The sequence below is a fragment of the Rhinoderma darwinii genome, chromosome 4 (assembly GCF_050947455.1).
Source record: "Rhinoderma darwinii isolate aRhiDar2 chromosome 4, aRhiDar2.hap1, whole genome shotgun sequence".
NCBI lineage: Eukaryota > Metazoa > Chordata > Amphibia > Anura > Rhinodermatidae > Rhinoderma > Rhinoderma darwinii.
Window position 1 is genome coordinate 232,676,986 of NC_134690.1, and position 12,195 is coordinate 232,689,180.

General features: G+C 43.4%; 1 protein-coding gene across 1 annotated transcript in view; it reads left to right on the forward strand.

Moving 5' to 3' along the window:
- SLC16A10 (solute carrier family 16 member 10) overlaps positions 1–12,195 on the forward strand; it is a 148,476-nt gene that overhangs the window by 127,327 nt on the left and 8,954 nt on the right. Inside the window, exons 3-5 of the mRNA XM_075862278.1 lie at positions 1,560–1,962; positions 5,450–5,593; positions 11,592–11,820. Coding sequence (XP_075718393.1) covers positions 1,560–1,962; positions 5,450–5,593; positions 11,592–11,820 — 776 coding nt within the window. The remainder of the gene's footprint in view (positions 1–1,559; positions 1,963–5,449; positions 5,594–11,591; positions 11,821–12,195) is intronic.

The following is a 12,195-nucleotide window of genomic DNA, read 5'->3' on the forward strand; positions in this document are numbered from 1 at the left end:
ACAAACATATTGTGAAGATCCTACTTTGATAGATCCCAGTTCTTTAACCCCTTAATGACCGGTCTCAAAAGGTCTTAATGACCAGCTACATTTTTCAGTTTTTACCTCTCTGCATTTCAGCAGCCATAACGTTTTTATTTTTTCATTGATGTGGCCGTATGAAGCCTTGTTTTATGCGGGAGAAATTGTATTATTTTTTTTTCATAGTTTGGAGGTAGAAAAAAAAATATTTTTACGGTGTTAATATAAGAAAAAGCGATTCTCAGCATAGTTTTTATTGTCTATTTTTTTTATCCCATACACGTTTCACTCTAAATAGATTAAGTTAATTTTTCAGGTTATTACGGTCATTTAGATACCTAATATGTGTAGGTTTTTTGTTTTTATTTCGTGTAGGGGCAATAAAATATATTTTATGCAAAATAATGACTTTTTTTAATTTATTTATTTTTTTGTTACTTTTTTTTAAAATCCCATTAAGGGATAACTTTATTTATAACTTTATTTTTTACTTGTAATGTATTAGCATACTCGTTTATGCTAATACATCATACTGTGTCACTATGACACAGGTTGCTGTTAGGGCAGCACATAGTGTGCCAGAACAGCAGGCTTACTTAACAGACAGCTCTGGGGTCCTTTGCAGGTTCCCAGGGCTGACTGCAGAGGGATTCACCGGTGTTTGATCACGTCACCGGGTTTCCGATGACGAGATCAAAGCGGGGAGTTCCCCTTTGATCTTGCCGTGGTCACGGACCGCAGCGATAAAAAAGGGTTAAACAGCTGGGGTCCGAATGTTTTCCGACCCCAGCTGTATTCAGCAGGCTCCTCTAACATCAGGAGCTGTTAGTTACAGCTCCTGCTTAGAGGATGAGCGCTCACAGGAGCGCTTATCAGCCTCTTCTACAGCGACGCCAAAAGACGTCGCTGTAGACTGAGGACATGCACCGCCTGCCTTCAAAAGACGGTGGACGATTGTTAAGGTATTAAATAAAAGAGGTTGCCCACTCACAAGATTATCATCCCATTGACTCTAATTTCACCTTCAAATTATCTGCTTATCCTAAAGGTCACATACTTCTGACACTCACAGATATGTGACATTGGATCATTTTCCTCAATAAATAAATGACCAAGTCTAATGTTTTGGACTCATTTGTTTGAGTTGGTTTTCCTTATCTACTTTTAGGACTTGTGTGAAAATCTGATGTAGTTTTATGTCAAATTTATGCAAAAAAATAGAAAATTCTGAATGGTTTACAAACTTTCAAGCAGCACTGTAGATGAGTCCTGGATCACTTATATATATGCTTACAGTACACTAATTCACTGCTCCTGTTTTACTTTTCTCAACCAGAGTTAGATCAGAACCAGAAGCCATACCTCACACCTTAGTACGTTCTATTGCTGTAAGTGGTGGCTTGGCTTCAAAAGACACTACTGACCTGCAAACGTTGCTCTTTTTTGTATTCTGATTTTGTCTGACTGTATAAAATTATATTTTAAGTGTTTATTTTGCAATAAAATTTTATTTCTAATTTTTTATTCTTTTTCCATAGGAGCTTGGAGCCTCTTTATTTTACATACGGAATTTTATTTGCCTGTGGCTGCTCATTTGCTTACCAGCCATCCCTGGTAATCTTGGGACACTACTTTAAGAAGCGCTTGGGTCTAGTGAATGGTATTGTCACAGCAGGCAGCAGCCTATTTACTGTGTCACTGCCCTTCCTCCTCAGTTTTTTGCTTAAAAATATAGGACTTTATAATACACTGCGTGTATTATGTATCCTCATGTTTGTGCTCTTTTTGGCTGGATTCACCTACAAGCCACTAATGCCTAGGAGCAGCAACAGGGGGAAAAAGATCTTCAATTTCTCCATATTCAAATCTAGGAGTTATTGCATATGGGCATTTGGAATTCCAGTAGCGCTTTTTGGCTATTTTGTGCCTTATGTTCATTTGGTAAGTGATGGTCTATACAATAGCTTGCTTTTGTTTTCAACCACTTGCCATAAACGCTTTGAGGCCTCAGGGATTTGTTTTTACCTTTCTCTGGACCAATATGCATGATATGAATAGGTTTAACTTTAAGAATGTGTATCTTTTTGTCAAACTTAGGCTTCATACACATCTGCACTAGGGCTCCACTCCGTCGGAGCTTTCCGTCGGAACGAAGCCCTGACAGACACAAACAGGAAACATAGATTTCGTGGGCCGCGATTACGTGCACGGTCGTGTGCATGGGGCCTTAGGCTTCGTTCACATCTGCGCCAGGGTCCCGTTCCATCTGAGCTTTCCGTCGGGACCCTGACTGACACAATGATTTAAATGGTGACGGATCCAGTGCCAATGGTTTCCGTTTGTTTCCGTTGTGCAAGGGTTCAGTCGTTTTGACGGAATCAATAGCGTAGTCGACTACGTCGGAACGGTGCCCCAGCGCAGATGTGAACGAAGTTCACATTTTATTTTTAAGGGACATCGGAAGTATACGCTAGGAGTATTCCCCAATATATACTCCAAAGTGCAAATAGTCCCACATGCACCCAGCATATGCCAAAACAGAGCCCTTTTGGCTTACGGGCTGGTAAAGCTGGTATGGGCAGGCAAAAAAAAGGGATTGAACCCCAACAAGAAGCTCATCGCAGGGTGTTCCACTACTGGGACCCTTAGCAAGGAGCTGTAATGTATTGGGGAACCCGGCATCAAGTGTTTAGTTTCCCTGCTGTGCCATCCCATGGGAAATGCAGCATAAGGCTATGTTCACACGGGGTCTTTTGCCGAGTTTTTTGACGCGGAAACCGCGTCGCAAAACTCGGCAGAAACGGCCCGAGAACGCCTCCCATTGATTTCAATGGGAGGCGTCGGCGTCTTTTTCCCGCGAGCAGTAAAACTGCCTCGCGGGAAAAAGAAGCGACATGCCCTATCTTCGGGCGCTTCCGCCTCCGACCTCCCATTGACTTCAATGGGAGGCAGGAGAAAGCGTGTTTTCTGCCCGCGGCGCTCAATGGCCGCGGGCGAAAAACGGCGCGATCATTGCTATTCACACGGAGTATTTTGGGGGAGGAATATCTGCCTCAAAATTCCGTTTGGAGCTTTGAGGCAGATATTCCTCCCCCAAAATACTCCGTGTGAACATAGCCTAAGGCTGAGTACACACAGAGTTTTTTGCAGGAGGAAAATCTGTCTCAAAATTCCATTCGGAAGTTTGAGGCAAATTTTCCTCTGCCTGCACACTGATTTTTGCTGCGTTTTTCGCCCGCGGCCATTGTGTGCCGTGGGCATAAAACCCTGCGAAATACGCTTTCTCTGCCTCCCATTGATGTCAATTGGAGGTCAGAGGCATAAAGGCCCGAAGATAGGGCATGTCCCCTATCTCTCCCGTGAGCCGGTTTTCCCGCTTGCGGGAAAAAAACGCCTCCGCCTCCCATTGAAATCAATGGGAGGAATTTCGGCCATTTTCTGGCGCGTTTTGCGGCGTGGTTTCTGCGCCAAAAAACTTGCCAAAACACCCAGTGTGAACTGGCCCTTACACAGTTCTTATTGGAAGCAATTAGTTGTGTGTGTAAGGCTGCTTTCATATGGCGTAAGATCGTGTATTATGGCTGCAATACCCGGACCTCCGGCGGTTCCCGACTTGTTTACCATAGAATGCTAAGGCAATCTAAATACAGTTATTGCATCCATAATGCGGGTGGGAAAATGTGCCCTTATTGCAACCATGTGAATGTGGTCTAATACACGGATGTGCTGGTCTTTCAGAGCGAGGGAGTGTTTGTAGTGGCTTTCCTCTATGACTAATAGTGGAGGGTCCTGAGTAGGGGACTCCCCTCTATTAAATCCCTACTAGGATAATCAAAAATGGATTTTCTAAACCAGTTAACCCATGTAGGCTACATGCACAAATTGCTGAATATGATGCAGAAAATAAGCAGGTAATTCTACAGGTAAAATCCGCATTTCATATTGCATTTTTTTATGCATTTCTAGATGCAGATTTTACATTTTGATTCTGAGCAGGTGCAGATTATATGTTGTGGATTTTGGCGCGGTTTTTTAAAATAAACTTTTCAGATACAATTCTGATACAGAAGCGCAAGATAAATTTCCATACTGCAGATTTTAAAATCCGCACCCAAGGTCAATTTACGGAATGATTCTGCAACGTGTAGTTGAGCTAACTTGAAGTCTCATTTAATTTGCTTAGTACTGTATTACGCTACGGATTTCCAGCAGAAAAATTTGAGCCGCAAATGCGAACTTGTTTGCATGTGGCCTTAAATACTTTTTTAAAGAGGCTCTGTCACCAGATTTTGCAACCCCTATCTGCTATTGCAGCAGATCGGCGCTGCAATGTAGATTACAGTAACGTTTTTATTTTTAAAAAACGAGCATTTTTGGCCAAGTTATGACCATTTTTGTAGTTATGCAAATGAGGCTTGCAAAAGTCCAAGTGGGCGTGTATTATGTGCGTACATCGGGGCGTTTTTAATACTTTCACTAACTGGGCGCTCTGAAGAGAAGTATCATCCTCTTCTCTTCAGAACGCCCTGCTTCTGACAGTGCAGATCTGTGACGTCACTCACAGGTCCAGCATCGTGACGGCCACATCGGCACCAGAGGCTACAGTTGATTCTGCAGCAGCATCGGCGTTTGCAGGTAAGATCGACTTACCTGCAAACGCTGATGCTGCTGCAGAATCAACTGTAGCCTCTGGTGCCGATGTGGCCGTCACGATGCAGGTCCTGTGAGTGACGTCACAGATCTGCACTGTCAGAAGCTGGGCGTTCTGAAGAGAAGAGGATGTTACTTCTCTTCAGAGCGCCCAGCTAGTGAAAGTACTAAAAACGCCCCGATGTACGCACATAATACACGCCCAGTTGTACTTTTACTTTAAACACGCCCACTTGGACTTTTGCAAGCCTCATTTGCATAACTACAAAAATGGTCATAACTTGGCCAAAAATGCTCGTTTTTTAAAAATAAAAACGTTACTGTAATCTACATTGCAGCGCCTATCTGCTGCAATAGCAGATAGGGGTTGCAAAATCTGGTGACAGAGCCTCTTTAAAATCCTACAATTCACTAAATCTGCGACACTGAGGTAGAATATTTCTTCAGCTATATTGCCTTGTTTGTACCATTGGTGTGAGTAGTCAATAATATACTGGTAATCACTTACATAGACCATCAGTAGTTTGGCCAACTCTTGATAGCACGTGATGAAACGTAAACATTTAACAATTTTTGTGCATTTAAATACACACTTATATTGGATTCAGTTGAGAATTCCACCTTTCCCGTTGTGCGTTTTGGGCTCTGGATCATTGGAAAAAGATAAATGTCTAATGCAATGGATAGAGCAAAATGTAGAATATAAAAGTGATTATATGGTATTCTAATTATTTGAGTGCATTTTTAATTCTGTGTTGTTTGCTTTTTTACTTTACAGATGAAACATGTTAAGGAGCGTCTGGGACCAGAAGTAAAGGAAGAGGTTTTGTTGCTATGTATCGGTGTTACATCTGGGGTTGGAAGGCTTGTCTTTGGCAGAGTTGCAGATTACATTCCAGGTGTCAAGAAAGTCTATTTACAGGTACTGCAAGACTTATCTTCTTTGTCTATCCTACTTATTGTTAAAAAAGAAAAGTCTTCCAGCTAGTACTGGGTTTCATACACTATAAGGCCGAAAGTATGTGGACACCCCTCCTAATTATTGAGTTGAGGTGTTTCTGTCACGCCCATTGCAAATACTGGAGGAGCATAAAATTAAGCACACCGCCATGCTATCTCCATAGATTAACATTGTTAGTGGGTCGTACTGAAGAGCTCAGTGACTTTAAATGGGGCACTGTCATAGGATGCCACCTTTGGCACAAGTCAGTTTGTAAAATTTCTGATCTACTAGATCTGCCACAGTCCACTACAAGTACTATTATGGTGCAGTGGCAACGTCTAGGTGTAACAACAGTTTAGCCACAAAGCCGTATATCACGCAAACTAACAGAGTGGGGGCAGCCGAGTGCTGAAGTGCATTGGGTGTAAAAATCGCCTATTCTTTTTTTTTTGCGCCCCTTACTACAGAGCTCCAAAAGTGCCTACTGTTGACATGACATCAACACAAGAACTGGGCGTTGGGAACTTCATAAAATATGTTTCCATAGTCTAGAAGCTACACAAAAGTCTAGATCACCATGCACAATTTTAAATGTTGGAAGGGTGTAAAGCACACTACCACTTTTCTCTTGAGCGGGGTAAACGTGATCTCTGGAGTGATGAATCCTGATAAACTATCTGGCTGTCTTATGGACAAATCTGGGTTTGGCGGGTGCCAGGGCAATGCTACAGTTATCTATCGGAATGCATGGTGCCTACTGTAAAATGTGGTGAAATAGGTATAACAGTCCTGGGCTGTTTTTCAGAGCTTGGGCTAGGCCCCTTCTTTCCAGTTGTCTGCCTCCAACTTTCTGGCAACAGTTTTGGGAATGCCCTTTCCTGTTCCAGCATGACTGTGCCCCAGTGCTCAAAGCAAGTTGCAAAAAGACATGGTTTAACCATTCTGGTGTGGAGGAACTCAAGTGTCCTGTACAGAACCCTGACCTCAAAGCCATTGAACATCTTTGGGATGAATTAGTACTCCAATTGTGAGCCAGACATTCTCGTCCAACATCAGTGCCTTATCGCACAATTGCTCTTTTGGCAGGATGGGCACAAAGGAGTGGGAGCCCAAATTCATATAAAAATCATTTATAAGTTATCCACTGAATAGGTAATAAATGTATGATCGCTATAAGTCTGACCGCTGAGACTCCCAGCGATCACGAGGATGAGATTTCTGTGTCCCCAACTGGAAAGTATCGGTACAAACGCATGTTCACTCCCTCTCCATTTATTTTCTTTGGGACTGATGGAAATAGCCGAACACTCCAGGTAGGTGATAAATGATTTTCATGAGACAACCCTTTTAATGCCCATAGTTTTAGAATAGGTTGTCCAATGAGTTCATGTAGGTGTGATGGTCAGGTATCCACATACTTTGGCCATATAGCGTATATCAGCTTTATTAGATGCTTTTATTGATCCTGCACTTATATATTATAGAATTCTTTAATATCTACACATTATCACAATATCTCCAGGTACAAGTGTAAGCCTTCTGATAATAGAGAATGGTGGCATCAGGAAATTCTAATTCCATGGAACTTCCCTGTTAGCCTGTTTACAATAGTATGTGTCTGCTGCACCATACTCTGAGGACGTAATTAACCCCCTTTAAAGCGGTATTTCTACCAGAGACATTTATCGCTTATGCATAGGATATGCCATAAATATCTAATAGATGTGGGTCCCAGCTCTGGGACCTGCACCAATATCAAGAATGTGGGTCCCATCTGATGAGGCAGCCGCCGTATCCAGGCGGAGATTGAATAGAGGGGTGGCCTCACTGTTTCCGTAACTACCATAGAAATTAATGGAGAGAGCTGCACATATGTGCCAGGGGCCACCCCACCAGGCGAAACGGGACCCACATCTATCAGACATGCCATAAATGTCTAAGGTGGGAATAACCCTTTAATGACTGCACAATGTGTTTTTATGGCAGCTGTTTGAGGTACACTAAGGCCCCATGCACACGAACGTGCTTTTGCGGCTGCAATTCCCCCGAAAATCCACGGGAGAATTGCGACCCCATTCATTTCTATCTAGTCATGCACACGACCGTAGTTTTTACGGCCTGTGCATGGCCCGGGAGCCCGCACCGCAGAAAGAACGGACCTGTCTTATTACGGCCGACTTCTGCGGTCCTGGCTCATTGAAAGTAATGGCCGCGGCCATGTGCATGTCCCGCGATTTGCGGGCGGCTCGTAGCTGACAGTCCGCAGCCGGCCGACCCGAAAATCACGGCAGTGCACATGGCTACGGTCGTGTGCATGAGGCCTAATATACAGTCATTTGAAAAAGTAAATATAGCTTAAGGTAACGTAATTGAACAATAAACAGTAAAAAAAAATTGTTAATAATCACTGCAAAGTCCATTTATTTTTATTCTCTGATCAATTACATCACCTTTATATACTGTTAAAATGAAGATCAAATATTGATATGTCTGCATATCTTTAAAAAAAACAAACAACAAAACTTCACATAGGGTTTTCATTCCCGTATGCATCAGCCCTTAAACAGATTTTCTTGCTCCGGGTTTCTATGCCACGCTCACTCTCCAACGTAAAAATAAAAAATAATTATATTATTTTAAACAACCTCCTTTTACCAGTTATAAGTCCCAAAGTATGCCTCTCATGTGGCAGGTTCATCACCAGTGACTGTGTGGACACTGTATGTATTAATGCCATGCAGGGATTGCCTATAGGATGAGATGTATTACTTCTCATCACTGTTAGGGGGGATTCACACGAGCGTGTATTCGGTCCGTGCGGGCCGCGTGGTTTTCACGCGGCACGCATGGACCAATACAAGTCTATGGGGCAGTACAGACAGTCCGTGCTTTTTGTGCAGCGTTTGTCTGCTGCGCAAAAAGCGCGACAGGTTCAATAACTCTGCGTATTTCGCGCATCACGCACCCATTGACTTCAAAAATCACGCGCACCACACGGAAGCACTTCCGTGGGACGAGCGTGATTCGCGCAACAGCAGTGAAAAGGATGAATGAAAACAGAAAAGCACCACGTGCTTTTCTGTTTCCGAACATCCAAACGGAGTGTCTTTGCGATGAGCGAAGCCGGACAAGCGTACCGAACTTCACCGGGTTCGGCCAAACTCGTTTTGGCCGAACCCGGCAAAAAAATTATCGGTACGCGACGTCAGGAGATAGTCACTGTCCATGGTGCTGAAAGAGTTAAACTGTTTCAGCACCATGGACCGTGACTTCCGATCCCAATATACATGAACCTGTAGGAAAAAAAACGAAGTTCTGACTTACCGCTAACTCCCGGCTTCTTCCTCCAGTCTGACCTCCCGGGATGACAATTAAGTCCAAGTGACAGCTCCAGCCAATCACAGGCCAAGCACAGGCTGCAGCGGTCACATGGACTGGCGCGTCATCCAGGGAGGTGGGGCCCGATGTCAAGAGAGGCGCGTCACCAAGGACGCGTCACCAAGGACGCGTCACCAAGGCAACGGCCGGGAAGTTCTCGGTAAGTACGAACTTTTTCTTTTTTTTCTACAGGTTTTGCGATATTGTGTTCGGCATTCACTGTCGAGGGTGCTGAAAGAGTTAGCTCTTTCAGCACCTTGGACAGTGACGGCCGTCGACTAGCCTCATCTCTATGATGGCGGCTGCGCGAAAATCACGCAGCCGCGCATCAGACACGGATGACACACGCAGCTGTCAAATGGTTTTTGCGCGTGCAAAACGCCGCGTTTGCGCGCGCAAAAATGCAACGCTCGTGTGAATCTGCCCTTAGGGTATATTCACACACAGTGAGCAAAAATGTCTGAAAATACGGAGCTGTTTTCAAGAGAAAACCGCTCCTGATTTTCAGAAGTTTTTTGTGCCACTCGCGATTTTCGCTGCGTTTTTTACGACCATTTTTGGAGCTTTTTTCAATAGAGTATATGCAAAACGTCTCCAAAAAAGTCCCAAGAAGTGCCCTGCACTTCTTTTTTGTGGCATTTTTTAAACGCGTAAAATAACGCCACAAAAAACTCTCCGTCTGCTTCCGATTTTTCGGCCGTTTTTCGGGCGTTTATGGCCCGAAAAAAGGCCGAAAATAGGCCGTGTGAACATACCCTTATGATAAAAAGATGAGTTTTGCTGATGAACAAAGCTAGGCTATGTTTACATGCCACAAATTCCCCATAGGCAAATCGACCAAGGATCTTTTTGAAAATCCGCAGCAGAAATCCATAGCGGACACCTTGATTTCTGCCGTGGATTGGCCAGTGAATCCACACACTTGTTAGCCCCATTGTAATTTAATTGATCTATTTCACGGCTTTCCAGGGCGGAATCCAAAGCGATAATGAACATGCTGCCGATTTTAAATCCTCATTATTCCACGCAGATATTTTCCTAAGGGTATGTTCACACGGCACCCTCCGTTACGGCTGAAATTACGGAGCTGTTTTCAGGAGAAAACAGCTCCGGCATTTCAGACGTAATGGCAAGTGCAGGCGCTTTTCGCTGCGTCCATTACGGACGTAATTGGAGCTGTTTTTCCATGGTGTCAATGGAAAACGGCTCCAATTACGTCTCAAGAAGTGACAGGCACTTCTTTGACGCGGGCATCTTTTTTACGCGCCGTCTTTTGACAGCGGCGCGTAAAAAAAATGACCATCGGCACAGAACATCGTAAAGCCCATTCAAATGAATGGGCAGATGTTTGCCGACGCTTTGGTGCCGGATTTTCGCACGTAATTCGAGGTTAAAACGCCCGAATTACGTCCGTAAATAGGGTGTGTGAACCCACCCTCCGCGTGCGAATGAGAAATAAAGTAACCCATTCACATACATTGTCGGCTGAATGTCAGCGGATTCCGTCAGGATTTAAAGGCTATGTACATCGTGTTTTTTTCGTTGTTTCTTTAATAAAAATGTCTGTCATTGTGATTGGTGCGACTTTCTAAAAACTTTATTCAAAATTATTTTTACTTTTTGAGATACACCTGCTTTGTATTCTGTATACAGAGCAACTGTATCTAGCGCTGAAGCCTGTATCTGACGGGTTCAGTGTTAGGGTATGTGCACACACACTATTTACGTCCGTAATATACGGACGTATATCGGCAGCAAATACCGGACCGAACACAGTGCAGGGAGCCGGGCTCCAAGCATCATACTTATGTACGATGCTAGGAGTCCCTGCCTCGCTGCAGGACAACTGTCACGTACTGAAAACATGATTACAGTACGGGACAGTTGTCCGGCAGCGAGGCAGGGACTCCTAGCGTCGTACATAACTATGATGCTAGGAGCCCGGCTCCCTGCACTGAGTTCGGTCCGGAACTTGCGGCCGAAATACGTCCGTATATTACGGACGTAATTAGTGTGTGTGCACATACCCTTAGCGGGTCGACAAGCAGGATCGAGCTGCTATCGATTACATTGAGTTCATAATTTGGATGTGATCGATTACAGGTGGATACTCCTTGAGCCCGTCAGTGATGGATTCAGGTCTCAGCGCAAGATACTGCTGCTCTCTATACAGGGAACAAAGCAGCTGTATCTCAAAGTAAAAATAATTTAAAAAAAAAATATTTTGAAAGTTGGACCAATCACACTGACTAAAAAAACCAAACACAAACTATTTCAAAGGTGTGACTCCTAAACGTGTGAACATGGCCTTAGAGAGAAGCCACGAGAGTGTTTGATTTTGGACTTTGCTTTTATGAGGTAGTTTCATTCATAGTAATATTGTTATAGGCGAATATTACTGTTCACAGCAGGATTTACAGCTGAAATTATACATTTAGTAAATGTCATTAATTTATGTGGTGTTGTGATCTTATAGTTATGTACATTGTGAAACAAAAAAGTACAGTTATCATATATTTCCTTATTGTCTTTTAGATGGATTCGATGTACAGAATTATTTATTTCCATTAAAATTTTATCTGGACTTTTCTTCTTGTAGGTGATATCCTTTTTTCTCATTGGACTGATGTCTATGATGATTCCATTGTGCCACAATTTTGGTGGTTTGATTGCGGTCTGTCTTTTCATGGGCCTATTTGATGGCTGCTTTATATGTATTATGGCTCCCATTGCATTTGAGCTTGTTGGGCCAGAGAATGTATCTCAGGCCATTGGATTTTTACTTGGATTTATGTCTATTCCTATGACTGTTGGCCCTCCTGTTGCAGGTAAATCTGAATGTTATATTTTACTTTGCCAGTCAAATAATATGATTGTTTTGTATTATATTAGTTCCTTAAATGGGCAGTCCCACCCCATAGATAAAATTTTATATGTTCCATCACACGTAAGGTCCTGTTCACATCAGTGTTGCCCTTCCATTGAAGCGTTCCGTCGGAGGTTTCCGTCAGGTTAACCCCTCAACGGAAAGGCAAACTGAAACCTTAGCTTTCGTTTCCCTCACCATTGATATCAATGGTGACGGAAATATTGCTAATGGTTTCTGTTTGTCACCGTTGTGACAGGGTTCCTTTGTTCTTGACAGAACCAATAGCGCAGAAACCTCCAACGGAGCAACGGTAATGTGAACAGTCTAAACAAGC